This window comes from Cebus imitator, unplaced genomic scaffold, assembly GCF_001604975.1.
Source record: "Cebus imitator isolate Cc_AM_T3 unplaced genomic scaffold, Cebus_imitator-1.0 Scaffold204, whole genome shotgun sequence".
In the NCBI taxonomy this organism is placed as follows: domain Eukaryota; kingdom Metazoa; phylum Chordata; class Mammalia; order Primates; family Cebidae; genus Cebus; species Cebus imitator.
The window spans coordinates 2,574,445-2,595,616 of record NW_016107519.1 but is presented as its reverse complement, the minus strand read 5'-3'; the positions used below and the strand labels follow the sequence as shown (position 1 = coordinate 2,595,616).

Genomic DNA, 21,172 nt, shown 5'->3' with positions numbered 1-21,172 from the left:
TCTCAAAAAAAAAAAAAAAAAAAAAATTACCACGTTCCATTGGCAGGTGGCTGTGAAGGGGAAAAAGCCAAAATGCCCTAAGTTGAAATTCAGGCTACTGCTGACCTTGCGCCAGGCTTCCTGTTGCCTTCTAACATTCTACTCCAGCACATGTGACTTCATACTCCACCCCACGAGGTAGAGGCCGAAGAGAACAAATCACCGTGGAGTCTCTTCCCAATGCTCTCGCAGGTCCCACGATGTCTGAGACACAGGCAGGTCACGGCCTCGTCCATCACTGCAGGGCCTGCCAGTGCAAGCCATGCCAACACCTGCCTTTCCTGGATGCTGTGGGGGCCCACGCGGCTGGCCATGTTTAGTCCTCACCTGCAGACAGACTGAATGCCATGAGGATGCCCTCCCCTTCTAAGACTTTATTTTAGTGTCCATCTTATGTTTTGACTTAGCATTTTCTCAAGTCCTATTTGGTCATAGAAGAAGCTAAAAATATAACTACAGATTAAGAGAAAAATTCGCCTGTCTCTTGAACGTACAACTTTTTTTTTTTGAGATGGAGTCTCACTCTTTCGCCCAGGCTGCAGTGCAGTGATGAGATACCAGCTCAACCTCTGCCTCCTGGGTTCAAGCAATTCTCCTGCCTCAGCCTCCCAAGTAGCTGGGACAACAGGCGCACGCCACCACACCTGGCTAATTTTTTCTTTTTTTGTGTAAAGATGGGGTTTCATCATATTGGTCAAGGTGGTCTTGAACTCCTGACCTCTAGTGATCCACCCACTTCAGCCTCTCAGAGTGCTGGGATTACAGGCTTGAGTCACCACACTTGGCCTTATAACATTTTTCATTCCTTGCTCATATTATACCTTTGAAGCTACATGTACTACCAAAAAAGCCAAGCAAATAAAAATACAGCATCACAGAAATAAGACTCATACCTCGTTCTGTAAGAATGCTATTTGAATAAGGCAAGAGCAAGCCATCTGAAAAGTAAGGGCTGTGGTAAGAACCTAGTAGAACATTAGGACAGAGTGTTTTCACACTTCGCAAGTGAAAACTGAAGCCTCGTGCTTCCAGATGATCTCGTGAGTGCGTGAGGTGGGCTTGCCCCAGTCCACCCGGAGTCCCATGCGCCTTAGCAATGTCATAGCACTCCGCAACAAATTACCAATAACCGCAACCACACAGACAACGTCGAATTCATTTTACTCTGTGAAAGAAGCCAAACTGAAAAGGCTGCATCATGTGTGATTCCATTTTACGTAACCTTCTGGAGAAGACAAAACTCTAGGGACAAAAACCAGATCCGTGGTGGGCAAGGCACGGGGAAGGGCGGGAAGAGGTGAGCTCTGTGCTCTGAAGCCCGACTGTGATGCTGGTTTCATACGTGACCACATACATCTGTCAGACACAGCACTGAACGCTGAAACAAGTGAATTTTCTTGTATTGAAATTATACCTTAGTAAACCTGATTTTACAATTTTTAAAGAAAAAAAAACAAGCATGGCCAGACGCAGTGGCTCACTCCTACAATCTCAGCACTTTGAGAGGCCAAAGTGGGTGGATCACCTGAGGTCTGGAGTTCAAGACCAGCCAGACCAACATGATGAAACCCCATCTCTACTAAAAATACAAAACTTAGCCTGGTGTGGTGGTGCACGCCTATAATTCCAGCTACTTAGGAGGCTGAGGTAGGAGAACTGCTTTCACCCAGGAGGTAGAGGTTGCAGTGAACCAAGATCATGCCACTACACTCCAACCTGGGTGACAGAGTGAGACTCCATCTCAAAAAGAAAAAGAAAAAACACATACAACAGGAAAAGCGTAACTCCAGTTTCCTTGCACATTCCCGAATATTCTTAGGGCTGGCCATCCCATGTGCCCAGTGCTGCCTGAACCTCCCACTCCCCGGCCATCCCTACCAAAAGGAGGAATATTCTGAGTCTTAGTCAACTGAGACTGAAAGTCTAACAAGCTTCTATCCTCAGAGAAAACGAATAAATTTCCAGAAGAACACTACCTCCTATAATTACTAACAGGGTCTGAAGGTCCTTTTCAAAATGACTAGCATTCTCTCCATTTTAAAGGTATAGTTGAAATGCAAATTCTGATCACCTACATAGACAATATCAATTTTACTTCTCAATTTCAGCTATTGTTCTGACTTTGTGTAAGGAAACCCCATTTAAACTTCATAACTCTTTAAACATTCCCACGGCTCCCACCAGCTACTGTGATCTTCAGTTTTAAGTTCCAGAGACCAGAGATTAGATAAGGCCTCTATATAGTGGCTAATGAGCCTTAATGTGCTTTAAAAGTCAAGGCTTGAGACCGGCTTTTCAGAATAACCTTATTTTTCCAGCACAGTAGATTTTCTTGCCAGGCAAGATTTGATTTCAAAATTGCACTAAGTTCTAGAAATTCAGGTTTCTTTCTTGCATGCTCCCACATTTCAGCAGAGTTATTAGGAAACGTCCTGACCCAGCCTCCCGCCCTCTGGGTTTGGGGTAGAAGACAATCCACTAGGGAAAACGGCACTCACATTGCTGGGCTTCCCCCCATCTGGCTGGGCGGATCCGACAGCGGGATTGTTTTTAGTAGAAGCATTTGTGGCAGGCAGGGGGTGTGTGTGTGTGTGTGTGTGTGTGTGTGTGTGTGTGTGTGTGTCTGTCTGTGTGTGTGTCTGTGTGTGCATGAGCATGCGTATCCTCAAGCTCTGCCACCTGCTTTTGAACAATTCCCTAAAGTAATAATAATTTTGTTTTTATAAGAAAACCACGGCAACATATTTTACATGAAAACTGAAGCAACAGAGACGACATTGGAGATCGTTGTATTAAGTGAAATAAGCCAGGCGCAGAAAGACGAAGATCCCGTGTTCTCACTTACGTATGGGAGCCAAAGCAGCGGGTCTCACGGAGGTAGAGAGCAGAATGGTGGACCCCCGTGGCCGGCAGTGGCCAGGAATGGGAAGGAGGGATGAAGAGAAGCTGGTTAATGAGTACAAAATACAGTTAGATAGAAGGAATAAGTTCTAGCATTCAATAGTACAGTATAAAAATTAGAGTTAATAATTTATTATGTATTACAGAATAGCTAGAAGATTTATAATGTTCCCAGCAAAATAAAAGATAAACATGTGAGGTTCTGGGTATCCTAATACACTGGGATTTGACCATGAGACACTGAACACATGAATCAATCTCACATGCATCCCAAATATGTACAATTCAGATACAGCAATTAATTTTTCTTTTTTAAAGAAAACTGTATGAGTAGCCTAGATTGATTTTTCTACACTGAAAACCTTTTTTGTATAAATCAGGAAAAGGAGCTGTGAGAGCTGCTAAGAGGTTTCTGTGGGCAAGAAGTCTGTGGACCCCGAGATGCGGCGGCACCACGGGCAGGTTAGTGGTTGCAGCCTGGGAAAGGCCATGGACTTTGGAAACCTCAACTCTAATGCCATTCTTAGAGGGAAGCTTCTTTCAGGTTTGCCATCAAATGGTGGATATCACAGTTTTTCAAGTCTAAAAATCATATGTCTCACTTTAGGCCAGGAGTTCGAGACCAGCCTGGCCAACATGGTGAAACCCCATCTCTACTAAAAATACAAAAATCAGCCAGGCGTGGTGGTGCACATGCCTGTAATCGTAACTAATTGGGAGGTGGAGGTTGCAGTGAGCCAAGATCGTGCCACTGCACTCCAGCCTGGGTGACAGAGCGAGACTCTGTCTCAAAAAAAATAAAAAATAAAAATATATGTATATACACACACACACACACACACACACACACACACACACACATACACATATATATGTCTTCTATCTGATCTACCCCTGAGCAAATCACACAGCAGGAAATGTTCTAAGTTTTAAATAAAAACCTTGATACAAAATTCTATTTACAGTATAATCTCAAATGCATTAGAGAGAGAGAAAATAAACAGGAGAAGTGGAAAAATATAAAGACACAAAAATCGTAAGTATTTTTCGAATAATGGACCTAAACAGGATTGTCCTAAACTTTCTTTACAACATAGAGATGCTTAGTTCTGTAAGATACATGTTTAACATGACATTTTGTTAGCAACACTAATGTACTTTAACAAACATATGGTGCAGCATTAGGTAGGTTTCACTTTGGGGGTTTCATGTACTTGTTTGTTTGGTAAACCTGAGACACTAATATGCACTAGGTTTTGTTGTTGTTTTTGAGACAAGGTCTCACTCTGTCGCCCAGGCTGGAGTGCAATGACATGATCTTGGCTCACTGCAACCTCCACCTCCTGGGTTCAAGTGATTCTCATGCCTCAACCTCTCGAGTAGCTGGAATTACAGGCATGCACCACTACGTGTGGCTAATTTTTTTGTGTTTTTAGTAGAGATGGGGTTTTGCCCTGTTGCCGAGGCTGGTCTTGAACTACTGAACTCAGGCAGTCTGCCCACCTTGGCCTCCCAAAATGCTGGGATTACAGGCGTGGGTCACCACCATGCCCAGCCTACGCACTAGTTTTCAAATTCAGAGGATTAAATTTTCTCTACATCATATAAAGAAATGTGTAGGCTGGGCACAGTGACTCAAGCCTATAATCCCAGGACTTTGCGGGGGCAGAGGCAGGTGGATCACTTGAAGTCAGGAGTTAAAGAACAGCCAGGCCAACATGGTAAAATCCCATCTCTATTAAAAAATATATACACAAAAAATTAGCCAGGTGTGGTGGCACATGCCTGTAATCCCAGCTACTCCAGAGGCTGAGGCCTGACAATGCCTTAAATCCGGGAGGTGGAGGGTGCAGTGAGCCAAGATCATGCCATTGCACTCCATCCTGGATGAAAGAGCCAGACTCCATCTCAAAAAGAAAGAAAAGAAAAGAAAAGAAAAGAAAGAGGGAAAGAAAGAAAGAAACGTGTAAACATGCCCAAGAAAATCAGTCAACTGGCAAAAATGAACTGCTGATTTTTTTTTTCCTACTCATCCTTCCGTCTGAATCATTTCATTGTCCCACTGAATACCTTTCTTGCAGGATTCTAATCAAGACACAGATTGAAATCCAAACCCTCTAGTTCTTTACTGTTTTATAATCATTTTTTCCTCAGGCCTCATAATCTGTTTTGTTTGGTTTTGTTGCGAGATGGAGTCTCACTCCAGTTACCCAGTCTGGAGTGCAGTGGCCAGATCTCGGCTCACTGCAACCTTCACCTCCCAGACTCAGGCAATCCTCCCACCTCAACTTCCCAAGTAGCTGGAACTACAGGCACATGCCACCATACCCGGCTAAGTTTTTATATTTTCAGCAGAGATAGGGTTTCACCATGTTGGCCAGGCTAGTCTCAAACTCCTGAGCTCCAGCAATCCACCTACCTCAGCCTCCCAGAGTGCTGGGATTACAGCCTTCATCTTTATTTCTTTAAAGAAACACTTAAATAGCGCTTCTCTTCATGTATGCCTCTAAGCACTACATAATTACTCAGTTCACCTAAGTAATTCTTCAGGATGGCATTCATAGCGTGACGACTTAGTTTCCACCTTAGGCCAGCCTTTCCCACCTCTCCAGTGGATCCGTAATGTGGCCTTACGAGCACCCTCAAAGGGACTTCGCATCTTGTTCATCTCTTCCTGAGACACAGTCCTCCCACCCCCACCCCCAAAATTCACTTGTCACAGGTCAAGACAAGCTCAAATCCTGCCTGCATTAAAACTTCCCGAAGCCTCCCAGGCAGAGCTATCCCTACCCATTCCTCCCTCTGGTACTGGAGGTACAACAATTTCTGAAGAATATAAACTCTCAAAGGAATTAAACCTCCTGGTTTACATCGTCCTTCTCTAGTTTTCTCTCCTCATCCTGCCTAGCTCTGTGTTCTGCATAACAGATGTGGCTCGACATGTCATGTCATGTAAATACACTCATTTAATCTATAAAATAAAGATCGACTGTAGTTAAAGAGCAGTTTTCAGTAGTGCCAGCCATGAACAGAACACCATATACTGCCCCACATGATTCTTTATTACCAAAATTGTTATAAATGGTCATGATGTAAAATAATTACCATTTTCTATGTGCCAAGTACCATGTAAGCACTTACATACCTTTGAAATTCACATATTCCCACCAAACTACTCTTTAACAGAAAAACTTGCCTTATTACCCAAGGCTATTATAATGTTCTCATACTACAGAGGGCTCACCACTTTATAAAAAACAATACACTATTTGAGGAAGACACATTCACCAGAACTAATTCGATTCGTGTAGTTTTAGATGTTCACAGAAATCATATGATAAACTATCAAAAAAATTGGATAGGGAGACAAAGAAATTTAACATGGATAGATGAATTATTCCTGGGGATTGACTTTACAATTGCTACTGCTAGGAAATTTATAAATTAGCTCTAGAAAGATTCTTTAAAAGAAAAAAAAGTTGAAGGAATGAAGAAACAGGCACAAAAAGAAAAAAAAAGATAAATAAAACAGCCAGTTGCCATACTACGGAATCACAAGTATATTATTACAACAGGGAAAAGCACCTAAATGTTTCAGAATTAGTCTTTGACACTGGGGATAAATTTGCAGTGCCAACATTGTCGATGGATTCAAAAAGCTCTGCATAGCAAACATCTCCAAGCAGCAAAGGTAACACGGGGTGGGAACTCTGTTTAGAGGGACTAAAGGTGATTGTAATCACACACACAAACACGCTGAAGTTAGAGATATCAGCCCAGAGTTTGAACAAAGGCATTCTGGGAAATGTGAAAGTAGAAATTATAGAAATAGATCACTTATTCATATTTCAATCACATTATGTAACTAAATACTTTCCTTAAAAACTAAACTCATGGTCGGGCGCAGTGGCTCATGCCTGTAATCCAAGCTACTTGGGAGGCTGAGGCACAAGAATCACTTGAACCCAAGAGGCAGAGGTTGCAATGAGCCAAGATCGCACCACTGCACTCCAGGCTGGGTGACAGAGCAAGACTCTATCTCAAAAAAAAAAAAAAAAAAAAACCTAAATTCATGTGAAAGAAGCTTCTCTGCCAAGACCAGGCCTGGAGAGCATCTGTGCTCTTCAGAAGCAAGTCCTCTTACAGCATCCACAACTGAGTAAGGGTTGAAACAGGTGGCCCTGGAAACTCATTAGGAGCCCTCTGGTCCCTTTAAAGACCCTACAACTTCATACAAACTTCACCATATCAAGAGACAGAGGATAATATATTAGAAAGAGATAAGAAGTTGAAAAACAGTCCTCTCCTTGTGTTCTGTTGTGACACACATTTGTTAAATGAATTTTTAGCAAATTGAGGAATTTAACCATTTTAAGAAATCTTAGAGTCATAGAGACCTAAAACCTCCATCTTCTGTATTTGACCCAAATCTTAGAGCATCAACTGACCAGAGAACACGCACGGCCTTTTCCGCTTGCTTCCAAATTCTTGGCTATGATATCAACGGAGTAACAACGTGAAATGTGCAAATCTCAGAACACAAAATATCAAGGAGCGGTACTGGGAATAATGACTCTTTTCGTTTTAGGTAAATTTGCAGAAACATTATAGCAGTAAGTGCAGGCTTTGAAAAGACAAGGATATGTCTTGGGATTCTTCAACAAGACAGGGCCTGTGTGTGGGTGTCTGGAAAGGGCCAAGCCCCGAGAGCTGCTCCCAGCTCCACCTGGAGGGACCACTCACCTCTCCAGGCTCATCCTGCTGTGCAGACAGCACCCATGAGGATTTCTCTTTTCTAAAGTAAAGTTGTCGGAAAGTCTACACCTAAGTAAAAGGTTTTCTTTTTGACGATTTAAGCTTTTGCTCAATTACATATGAGAACAAGAATAATCTCTCATTTGATAAGATAATAAAACAAAATAAATGCCTCTAAAATACAACATTGTCACCAGAAGCCCTAATGGTCTTGTGGATAAGGCACTGGCCTCCTAAAACAGAACATTGTCACAGTAGTTTGATGAGAAACCAGTATAGAGGGTGTTCTGAGGACCACACTTCCTATCACATAAAACAAAATCCTGCCATTGAAGATGCAAAATGCCCACACCTGCCACTGCTGTATCCTGCCCCGTTCCTCTGGAGAAGCTGCATGAAAACGTCTCAGGCCCCACAGAGGCGGCGCCAGCATCCTTCACTCACCTGAATGTGCATGGCGCCCTCTACTGCTTCTTGGATACTGGGACAACCACTGATGAGTGACAGCTGCTCTTCCACACTCAGGGAGCCTTTCAGAGAGCCTGCCTGTTCCAGCAACTTCATCTCCTTCCTGGAAAGGCAGGGAGAAGGATCACTGTGGGCATTCAAGACCACATTTAAAAACAAATAAAGCTCAGCATCAGGAATCATCAGGGAAATGCAAAGCGGAACCACGAGATAGCACCTCACACCCATTAGTGTGGTGACTACCTAAAACAGAAACTAGCAATTGTTGGCAAGGCTGTGGAGAAACTGGAACCTTTGTGCACTGTTAGTGAGGCTGTAAAATGGTGCCACCACCATGGAAAACAGACATGGCAGTTCCCCAAAACAGACTTACAGCATGCTCCAGCAATTCCACTTCTAGGTATAAACCCAAAATAATGGAAAGCAGGGTCTCCAAGAGATTTTTGTACACCCATGTGCACAACAGCATTATTAGCAATAGCCAAGAGGGAGAAGCAACCTAAGTCTCCATCAGTAGACAAGTAGATAAGCAAAATACGGTACATACACACAATGGAAATTATTCAGCATTAAAGAGGAAGGAAATTCTGGTACATGCTACGATATGGATGAACCTTGAGGACATTGTGCTGAGTGAAATAAGCAGTCACAAAAGGAAAATTACTGTGTGATTCCACTCACAAGAGGTATCTAGAGCAGTCAAAATAATAGAGGCAGGCCAGGTGCGGTGGCTCACACCTGTAATACCAGCACTTTGGGAGGCTGAGGTGGATGGATGCCTTGAGGTCAGGAGTTCGAGACTAGCCTGGTTAACATGGTGAAACCCTAACTCTACTAAAAATACAAAAAAATAGCTGGGTGTAGTGGTGGGCACCTGTAATCCCAGCTACTTGGGAGACTGAGGCAGGAGAATCACTTGAACTTGGGCAGCAGAGGTTGCAGTGAACCAAGGTCACGCCACTGCATGACAGAGCAAGACTCTGTCTCAAAAAAATACTAATAGAGACAGAACTAGAATGTTGGTAGCTGCCTGGAGCTGGGGGTTGAGGAATGGGAAGTTAAGGTTTAATGAGTACAGAGTTTCAATTTGAGAAGATGAAAATGTTCTGGAGATGAATGAAGGTGAGGGTTGCAAGACAATCTAAATATACTTAATACACTTAAAACATTAAGACAAGTTGTATTACATACACTTTACCACAACTTAAAATTTTAATTTTTTTTTTTTATATGAAACAAGCCCCATGGCAGGGGTCAGGGAATTTGAAAACAGTGGTTCTTAAACCTTGTCCTTGGGTCAGGCCGCTGGGGTGGAAGGATTGAAAGAAGGTACCTTACAACAGAGTCGGCTTCGTGGCATGCGAGCTGTGAGGTCACCTGGGCCACCAGGCTCAGAAGGGCCTGTGCTGAGTTTACCGCTCTGCTGTCAGCATCTTAAAATTCTTAATATATTTTGGCTTTGGGGGTTAATTTTTTTTTTTTTTTTTTGAGACAGGGTCCTGCTCTGTCGCTGAGGCTGGAGTGCAGTGGCACAGTCATAACCCACCACACCCTCAACCTACCAGAATCAAGTGATCCTCCCACCTCAGCCTCCCACGTAGCAAGAACTACACATGCGCACCACCATGCCTACATTTTGGACTTTTTGGTAGAGACGGTGCTTCACCATGTTGCCCAGGCTGGTCTTAACTCCTGGGTTCAAGTGATCCTCCTGCCTTGGCTTCCCAAAGTGCTGGGATTATAGGTGTGAGCCACACAGTGCCTGGCCCTAAATTTTTTTAAAAGAAGGAGAGAATGCTTGAGATTTTTTTTCTTGTGTAAGTAATTTGGAAGATTTGTAGTATATCAGCTTAAAAAAAAATCTACCTACCTTAAAATAGGGCCAGAAAACAGATATCTTATTTTGGAGGATTATAAGGACGAACATACAGATTCCTGCTCGATCTCATCACCCACAGAACAACTCAGTGTTGGTATCAAATATCATGGACCACCATCCCCGGTGAGCAGGCATTTTCAAAGCTTCATATAGAACAAATTCCTTAAATTGGAGGCTTATAAAGTTAGTGAGGCGAGGCACAGTGGCTCGTGCCTGTAATTCCAACACTTTGGGAGGCCGAGGCAGGTGGGTCACTTGAGGACAGGAGTTTGAGACCAGCCTGGTCAACATGGTGAAACCTCATCTCTACAAAAAATGCAAAAAGTAGCAGGGCATGGTGGTGCACACCTGTAGTCCCAGCTACTCGGGAGGCTGAGGTGGGAGAATCACTTGAGCCCAGGAGATGGAGGTTGCAGTGAGCCATGATTGAGCCACTGCACTCCAACCTGGGAGACGGAGCGAGATCCTGTCTCAAAAAACAAAGAAGCAAGCAAAAAACAAAAACAAGCTAGTTAGTGAAAAATACACAAAACGAAATATGAGTCGTGGCCGTTCATTTAGAAGTTTATTAGTTGCATAGGATACTATGAGGTGTCTTAGCAACAGATTAGAAATTTAAGATTTCGAAGGTCGATAGCTAAAATCAAAAGAGAACTGGTTCAAGGTAAGTGGCAGCAAATAAATATTTGAAACATCGTGGAGGGAAATGTAACAAAAAGGGCTATGAGAAAACGTTTGTCTATTAAGATAAAAAGGAAACGCAGATGTACAAGGGTCCTACGGGGTCCTGTGATTCTGTCAGCAGCACCCAGCAGACCGCCCTGAATGCAGACGGTGCCTCGTACACGGCATTATCCAGGAAAAGAGGGCACCATGTGATCTAAAGATCGTTTGTCTTTCACTGTGTAGTGTGTTTTGATCCATCTTTGAAAATGTTTAGTTACACAACTCTGTAAACATACTATAAAACCACTGAATTGGACGTGTCAAATGAGTCAGTTGCATGACACGTAAATTTATCTCGACAAAGCAGTAGCATTAATATCTTATTGCTACTGTAACAAATTATCACAAACAGTGGACTAAACAATACAAATGTATTATCTTACAGTTCTGGAGGTCAGAAATCCCAAGTAGACTAACATCAAAGTGTCGGCAGGGAACACACTCCTTCTGGAGGCTTCGAGGAGAACGCGTGCCTGGCCTGTCCCAGCCTCTAGAGGCTACCTGCATCCGAGGCTCATGGCTCCTTCCCCCTCCATAGCCAGCCACCCCCGCCCCACCTGTTGCTGTCATCATGTCTCCTTCCTTGACTCCTACGTCCTTTATCCCTCTAAGGACCCATGCGGTTACACCAGGCCAAGCCAGCACTCCAGGATAATCTCCCCATCTTGCCATTCTCAATTCAGTCACATCTGCAACGTCCCTTTTGCCATATAAGGTTCTGGCTCATCCAAAGTTGTGCCAAAGATCTGGACATCTAACTGTGGTTGCAGGTATGTTGTTCTGGAGATGATAAGCAATTTGCTCCTGGCAGGCACTCGAGGGTGCTACCAACCAAGGAGCCAGTCTGAATTCTTGGTTCGGGGGGTTTTCAGGTGACACAGGTAGTAAGAATTGGAGCTCCGAGACTTTGAGGATTGCTCTCTGGTTACAAATTCCCAGGGCGGTTAGAAAAGCAGACCCCAGGCCAGGCGCGGTGGCTCACAGCTGTAATCCCAGTAGGTAGGGAGGCCAAGGCAGGCGGATCACCTGAGCTCAGGAGTTTGAGACCATCCTGGCCAACATGGTGAAACCCTGTCTCTACTAAAAATACAAAAATTAGCCAGGTGTGGTGCCACACCCCTGTAATCCCAGCTACTTGGGAGGCTGAGGCAGGAGAATCACTTGAACCCGGGAGGTGGAGGTTTCAGTGAGCCGAGGTCGTACCACTGCACTCCAGCCTGGGTGACAGAGTGAAACTCTGTCTCAAAAAAAAAAGAGAGAGAGAGAGAGAAAGAAACGCAAACTTCCACGGTGGGCAGACTGGCTGAGGGCAGGAAGGAGCAACAGAAACACAGCCAGTAGTGGAGACACCATGACTGTAGGCCATAAAAATGCAGGACTTTAGAAAAGACCCAGCCACCCTATAACTGCCGTGAGCTGCCAGAGGCTCAGGTGTCCCCTGAACAATGTCTGTTTCTGGACAAAGATGCAGCTGCAGAGATGGCGCCCTGTGTCCCTTCCCCCCTCGCCTGGTGTCACAATCAGCCCTCATCGAGAGCAGGAGTCAGAGTACCCTGTCCTTTATGGCCTGAAAGGGCCTATTTTGGAGATTACAGCACATTTGAAGTGTCCAGTTTTGAACTATATGATTGATATAAGTTTGACCTGCAGCAGTGGCTAAGCCTAGGAGTCAACACTGGTAAAAGACAACCACACTGCCCACGAATACAACCGGAGGAAAAGCATTTCTATGGCACAAGAGCTATTTGTAGCTACCAAACAAAAACTCACTTCAGCTGAATTATAAGTTTCTGGTGTTACAGAGAAATAAGTGAGATGTTTAATACAGAGCCCGTTGCTTTTCTAAGACTATTTCCTTTTCATAATTTAAGAAATATTAAATATAGAAAGAATAATAAACATCCTCATATCTCCACTCTCCAGAACTAACTACTTTTTAAGTAAACAAAACCTAAATGATTCCCTTAGCACCACCACCCCAGCCTCACACAAGCATCCTCCCACTGAACACACAGGGCCTCTGGATGCCAAGGCCTGCAACCCTTGCATCCTTTAGGAAATTATGTCTGAGCGCCTGATGTGCTCGAAGCACCTGCTCCAAGCTTATTAGGCCAGCTGTGTGTCTTCAAACCTTTCCACTAATCCAAAGCAAACTTTTCACCTTTTTTCCCCAAAAGTACTGAGTGAGATGAGACAGATAATGGGAGAACAGGAGTCTCTTGTTTCTGGATCCTCCAGGGACCACCCCAGAAGGAGAAGGTCCCCGGGAGACAGCAAGCAGTGGCAGGAAATGCCACAACCACCGGCCTCTTGCAGAGCGGACTCAGAACGTGCAGTGGGGGTTCTGCCCCAGGCCCTTCCTCCCTGGGCAGCACACACAGGTAGGACAGAGAACCTGGGCGCGAGGGAGAGACCTGTGTGGTCACGCATTAACCCATCAGCCAACTGCAAACTTCAGGACCCTGCTGCGTGGTCCCGAGGGACATCCAGTGAAAGCTACGGAGGAGCTTCCAGACACCTGCAGACGGAGCTCAACAAATCCACATGACGAATCAAACCCAACCTTTTGACAACGTTTTGTCCCAGTTAGATTAATTCCAATATTTTTTATTCTTTTGGAAGAACTCCTGCTTCAAGCTTTGTAGAAGACGTACATAAACACCTAGAAAAGATATGCCAATCAGCCAGGGTTTTCAAAAGCCTCACATATGCCAGGCTGTGGCATTGCCACCCTTAATGTCAGATTAGAGGCACCAGTAGAAGGCTGCAATGTGCCAGATCTACCTCTAGAGGTCAGCCTAACACTAGGACTTAAAATACTGGCTCCCAACCAGCCATGCTGAATTTTTACTTAAAATTAGAGAAAAGGAAATGTTAACAGTTCTCACGGTAGGAATAGGGTATGGGTGGTTTTAATGTTTTTATGTTTCTTTTTTTGAAGTGTACTCAGAAGGAGCATGTATTTATTTTTTGAAAGGATTGAAGAAATTGAAACCTCTGTGCACTGACGATGGGAATGTGGAAATGGCACAGCTACAGTGGAAAACGCATGGTGGTAACTCAAAAAGTTAAAAATAGAACCACCATACGATCCAGGAACCCCACTGCTGCGTGCACATCCAAAAGGACTGAGGGAGGATCTCCAAGAGATTTGCACAGTCATGCTCATGCAGTGTTGTCAACAGCAGAACACAGAGGCAGGCAACCCAAAGTCCACCCGTAGATGGAGAGGGTAACAAAACAGGGTTTCACACCTGCAGTGGAATCTTACTCGGCCCACAAGGGAAGGAAGTCCTGTCATATGCCACAATGTTGATGAACCAACCTACCTTCCTTCCTTCCTTCCTTCCTCCCTCCCTCTTTCTTTTCTTTGTTCTTTTCCCTCCCTCCCTCCCTCCCTCCCTCCCTTCCTTCCTTCCTTCCTTCCTTCCTTCCTTCCTTCCCTCCCTCCCTCCCTTCCTTCCTTCTTTTTTTCTTTTTCTTTCTTTCTACAGAGTCTCGCTCTGTCACCCAGGCTGGAGTGCCGTGGCACAATGTTGGCTCACTGCAACCTCCACCTCTTGGCTTCAAGCTATTCTTCTGCCTCAGCTTCCCAAATAGCTGGGACTACAGGCATGTGTCACCACGTCCAACTGATTTTTGTATTTTTTAGTAGAGAAGGGGTTTCACCATATGTTGGCCAGGCTGGTCTTGAACTCCTGACCTCAGGTGATCCACCAGCCTCAGCCTCCCAAACTTCTGGGATTACAGGCATGAGCCGCCATGCCCAGCCTAGGATGAACCTTTTACTTACCATTAGGCTTAAGTGAAATGAGCCAGACACAAAAGGACAGATGCCATATAACTCCACTTAAATAAAGTGCCCAGAGCAGTCAAACTCACAGAGACAGAAAACAGAATGATAGATGTGAGGGACTGAGGGAGGCATGAAAGGAAAGTTGTTTAACAGCACAGAGTTCAGGTTTACAAGATGAAAAAGCTCTGCAGATTGATTGCACAACGATGTGAACGTACTTAATGCTACTGAACTATTATACACGTAAAAATGGCAAAGATGGCCAAACTTCATGAGAACTAGAATTTAGAAATAAGTTGATTTTGGGTGTAACAAGCCTGCAAATTTTACGAAATGAGTTAGAAAATCGTTTTGGCTAGTATATTCCATTTAATTCATGCAATAATCTAGGTCGTGGACTTTGAATTACACACAGTAACATAAAGCACATCTGTTTATCTCTGCTCCCTCCATAAACCTGAATAAAACCAGGCTAAATGAATATTTTTTTAAAAGCATACACCTGGGCCGGGTGTGGTGGCTCACATTTGTAATCCCAACACTTTGGGAGGCTGAGGCAGGTGGATCTCTTGTGCTCAGGAGTTTGAGACCAGCCTGGGCAACATGGCCAAAAGGCTGAGGTGAGAGGATCACTTGAGCCCCAGAGGTAGAGGTTGCAGTGAGCAGAGATCACACCACTGCACTACAGCCTGGGCATCAGAGCAAGACCCTATCTCAAAAAAAAAAAAAAAAAAAAAGTGTAGGCTCACAAGGTCAAAGATTATTGGGAGACAAAATGGACAAAAGATGCTAATTTTTTGGAAAATAGGAAATTATGCAAAAGTAGTCAGGTAAATGACTGAATAAGGTGGAGAAAGCTGAAACTTAGGCCGGGGGCTAAGGAAAATGCCAATGAAAAGCATGTCACAGCACCATCTGAGAGACATGGGAAAGATCAGAATCCGCAGGTACCCAGGAGGACACAGCATGAGGAGTGGGAGCTGACAAGAGTTGACTGAAAGTGGTGCCATTCCTAAAGAAGTCCAACCACAATGGGCCAGACACAGCAGAGGGCATGGGGGGGCTGCAGAAGCCAGGGGCGTCAGATAGAGACCCTGAGAGGCAAGAGCCATGAGCACACACACCACATACACACAACTACACACACCACATATATGCACTACACACACCACACACAACTACACACACCACATATACACACTGTACACATACCACCATACACAAAACTACACACGCCACATATATGCACTGCACACATCACCATACACGCAACTACACACACCACATATGCACACCACACATCACATACACACAACTACACACACCACATATACGCACTACACACACCACACACTACACACACCACATACACACTACACATCACATACACACAACTGCACACACCACACATACGCACTACACACACACCATCATACACACATCTACACACATCACATATACACACCACACACACCACACACAACTACACACATCACATACACACCACATATACACACAACTATACACACACCACCATACAAACAACTGCACACACCACATATACACACTACACACCACATACAACTACAGACACCACATACATGCACTACACACACCACACATACCTACACACACCATATACACAAAACACCACATATACACACACCTACACACGACATACACACACCACACACACAACTACACACACCACATATACACACTACACTCACCACACACTACACACACCACATATACACTACACACACCACATATACACACAACTACACACACACCACATACACACAACTACACACACCACATACTATACACACCAAATATACACAAAACTACACACACACCACCATACACACAACCACACATGCCACATATATACATAACTACACACACATGCCACATACACACAACTGCACACACCACATATACACACTACACATACCACACACAACTACACACCACATACTACACACACCACATATACACACTACACACACACCATTATACACACAACTACACATGCCACATATACTCACTACACACACACACCACCATACACACAACTACACACACCACATATACACACTACACACACCACCATACACACACCACATACATACAACCTCATACACCACATATACATAGTACAATATGAGGATTACTCATAGTCATATTGAATTTCCAAACTTAATGTTTGCATTTACCATTTTTAAATAATAGATTAAAAAGTTAGTTGTCTTACTTTGATAATTTTGGCTTAGGACCTATCACAATTTTGATGCTTTTGGTCACGGTTCTGTCTCTAGAACTACACACACAACTACACACAGCCCACATACACACTACACATATACCACACACACACAACTACACATATCCAATATACACACTACACACACACCACACACACACCCCATATATACACTACACACACACCACCATACATACCTACACACTATATACACACTACACACATATCACATACACACACCACACACACCACACATATGCTACATGCCACACACTACATACATACCATATACACAGAACTATACACACCACATATGCACACCACACACACCACACATGCACCCACACCACATACACACACTAATACATGCAACTACACACACCATTACACACAACTACACATAACACACAAACATACACGCTACACACACACCAAATACAACTACACACACCACATATACAGACTACACATAGCACACACACATACCACATACACACACAACACACACTCCCGAGTAGCTGTGATTACAGGCGTGCACCACCATGCCCGGCTAATTTTTTATTTTTAGTAGAGTCAGGGTTTCACTGTTGGCCAGGCTAGTCTCAAACTCCTGACTTCAGGTGACCCACCTGCCTCAGCCTCCCAAAGTGCTGGGATTACAGGCCTGAGCCACTGCACCTGACCTGTAACATAAATATTCTACTGTGCTGTTAAGTTACAGAGCTTTGACTCCTAGGTCTGAAAAAGGCACCGACCCCTGCTAAATCCTGAGCTCTGACACCAGTTGAAGGCTCATCTTTAGACCCAGGAGAAGGAGAAACTCAAAATGAACTGTTTTCATGAGACACAGGGCCAGAAATCAAAACTATGCAATCCCTCTAGACCCAGGTACTATTGAGGAAGAGATGGGTGTGTGAGATTGTAAGGGCCAATTTTGAGGGGCAAGATTAGTTCAGAGTATTTCTATAAATTAAACATTAATATCAAAACACACTTGCCTAATGGAAGGCCAGTGTCTGGGCCCATGTGTCGGAACAACAGGGTTTTCTTGGAGCATTGATCTGCTCTTTAATATAAAATTATACAAGGTTATAAAAAGTGTATGGAAATCTCACCTTATGGTCAAACTGATTAGATAGATTTATTTATAATGTTTTATTAAAATTAATAACATACCATACAAAGGTAAAATTTGGTTTTCTCTTTTTAACAAAATGTTCATGTAAGAGATAAGAGATTTTTGTTTATCTTTTCAGTAAAACCACAGAAGAAAAAAAATAGAGGGAAGGAGAAAGAGTTTAGCTGGCCACATGCTATCTTTATTAGGTCTCATTGTTTAGGAAAGTGAGTCTCCTCTCTATCAAGAGAAAACGTTTTTGTATTATAATTTTGGCCAAATGAATGATTGTTGTATAGTAACTCGTGATCCTATTTTGTGATATCAAGTGTCTTGAAACTTCGATATTTGACAGACTTCCCAACAGCAAAATTTCAGGTTTTAAATTATCTGACCTTAAACCAACTTTTTTGGATATTAGTTTCCCTGAAGTCCAAGAGAAGCATATTGGGCTTATTAGGCTTATTTGTTATGTTAGAATTATGCAAGCCAGGCATTGCAGCACTTTGGGAAGACAAGGTGGGGGGATTGCTTGTGCCCAGAAGTAAAGAGATCAGCCTGGACAACATGGCAAAACCACATCTCTACCCCAAAAATACAAAACTTAGCTGGGTGTGATGGCTCATGCCTGTAGTCTCAGCTACTTTGGAGGCTTAGATGGGAGGATTGCTTGAACTCAGGGTGCAGAGATTGTAGTGAGCCAAGATCGCACCACTACACCCCAGTCTAGGCAACAGAGCGAGACCCTGTCTCAAAAACAAACAAACAAACAAAAAATGCAGGAAGAATTTCAAATCTGAGGCATTGTTTAGCTCCCTTTGGGTTATGTTTACATAGATGTGTTGTTAATGTGTTCCAGGATTATATGAGTTTCTTAAAGTTCTGATATGTCTTAGTATGTTGTCAGTAATATTATGATTTTTATGTTAAATTGTTGTATGCTACAGAAATAACCAAATATCCTTGTCAACAGCGTCTTTAACTATGGCTGTCCTAAGACTTTTGTCATCCACAGTTGTTGTTTTGTGTTGATTCTTCTCAAAAAGTGACTTATAATCAGCTATTGTCCAGGCCTTGCTTCTTTGGGGGGAATTCATGAAAAGGATTCTTGAATGCAAGTTTCTGATAACTTTGGAGATTGTGCCATTGGATATGAGAGAAAACTTCAGTGTGTCAGTGGAAAGACTGATGTGTTTACGAAGATGGCTAACTCAGCATGAAGCAGAGCAGGAGTTGATTGCATGGACTGAACTAATGGAGATTGAAAACCTTTTATGGCTTTTTTTGTTTGAAATATTGCTGATTCTTTCTATTTTGTTTTTCAGAGTCTGAAGAATTTTTGTCTTTTGAGACACACAAGGTCTTTAAGTATCATTTAAGTATATTGAGCAGAGTATATTTTTGTAAACAGAATTTGAGGCATATTTCTCTCTCTAATTTATCCAGAATTTGCAAACTATTTGTGAATATTCTTAATTCATGGCAATCTGTTTGTTTGCATACAGTTAAAACAATATTTTTCTTTGGTAATGGGACACAGTTGAAGGAACTGGTTGTTTTCCCAGGGCTTGGATTGAAATGGTCTTGTGAGAGGTTCAGCAAAGCCAGTGTAGGGCAGCCAATGTGAACAGTGATTCTTGTTACATTTTGTGTGGGTAATCAGGCCAAGTATATGACAGACTGAAGCTTATTTTGCAGGTAGATTGGTCCTGCTGTGATTTGTCTCTGGTGAAAGTGGGGGACTGAAGAGAAAGATTGTGTTTCAGAAGAAAAACTTTAGTATTAGATTAACCTTTCATTCCTGGATGGCCATGAGGTCATCCATAATATGGAGTGACCCACAATGCCTCTCCCCAGCAGAAGCAGCCAGAAAGACTGATGACCAGATGCCCCATGGTTGAGGAATCTATAAAGAGGGGACTGAAACCGACCCAATTTTTTTGGTAAACATAGAAATTGATCCTTCTTGTCTTAAAGCTTGAAACTTATATTTGTTTTATCTGAGTTCCTTTCTCAGGAAATGACATTCAGTCCTCTCAAAAAAAAGGATAGAACTGAAATTCACCAGATCATCACATCCAGGCAATGAGACCCCAGGCCCCTCATTCACCATGATTGCTTCCTTGCTCCTCCCTAGATCCTGTTTTCCTACACATTACTACATTTCTTCCCTGCTATCGCTGTTATATAAACCCCTAATTTTCGGTGGCCAGGGAGATGGATTTGAGACTGAGCTCCCATCTCCTTGGCTGAAGCACCCGATTAAGCCTTCTTCCTTGGCAGTACTCCTCATCTCAGTCATTGGCTTTCACTGCGGTGAGCGGCAGGGCCTAGACCGAACGCCTGGTGTTTTGGTAACAAAACCACCTTATGAGGAAGGTATTATTAAGTGTCCATGTCCCAGATGAGGAAACTGAGATTCGGTGAGTTACCCGGCTATGAAGATTGAGACACATGCGACTGCAAAGCTCACAGTCGGCCCCTGAGCCACAGAGTCCCTCTGCACTGCTCCCTTCTTTTCATACTGTGCTGCCTGCCTTCTATCTACAGTATGACTCCAGGTATAATGCAGCCTCCTGAGGAATAAAGGACACGCAAACATTTCTTTCAGAAACCTCTGTGCCAGCCTATCATGAACTCCCAGGGGGATTTCTGGCAGGGTCTTTGGCTCCCACCTATTCCCAAAGGTCTGAGAACCCGAGGAGCTAAAGATAGGGAAGAAGCAGGCAGACGGGGAAGATCAGGTAAGACTAGTTTAAGGAGGTGAGTCTACCTCATCTCCGGCCAACAGAAATCCTAGAACAGCGGAGGCAAAGAGCAGAGAGCAGTGAGGAAATAAACAGACCAGGGATTGTTCCTTACTGGACTGCTGTGCCGTGCTGTCTGCTTCGACACTGACATTGCTGCTGTTTCCAGGCCCTGGTTATGCAGACGCAGAGGGCTGAGCCAGACTCCACCCCTGACTGCAGCCCAAGGGATTCTTAATTCCATATGGGCAGGTTAAATTGAGGCTGCACAGAAATCTTCGATTAACTTAATGCAAAGCAAAAGAGTCGGAAGGCAGCCTAACCTCAGCCCGTGTGGCACGGTGATAGTGTGTGGACCCTAACGATCGTGGTAAGTGTTCCTGAAGTTGGGGAGAGGGCAGAACACCTGACTTTTCATTGAGAAGAGTAGCTCCAGACTTCTGTTTGACAGCACAGTGTTTTAAAAATCTGGCATGCC

At 43.7% G+C, this 21,172-nt stretch overlaps 1 protein-coding gene across 2 annotated transcripts in view; it reads right to left on the bottom strand.

Annotated features, from left to right (window-relative positions):
• Nucleotides 1-21,172, bottom strand: part of CRYL1 (crystallin lambda 1) — a 127,296-nt gene that overhangs the window by 74,202 nt on the left and 31,922 nt on the right. For both annotated transcript variants that reach the window (XM_017548197.2, XM_017548198.2), the window contains exon 3: nucleotides 8,140-8,266. In XM_017548197.2, coding sequence (XP_017403686.1) covers nucleotides 8,140-8,266 — 127 coding nt within the window. The remainder of the gene's footprint in view (nucleotides 1-8,139; nucleotides 8,267-21,172) is intronic.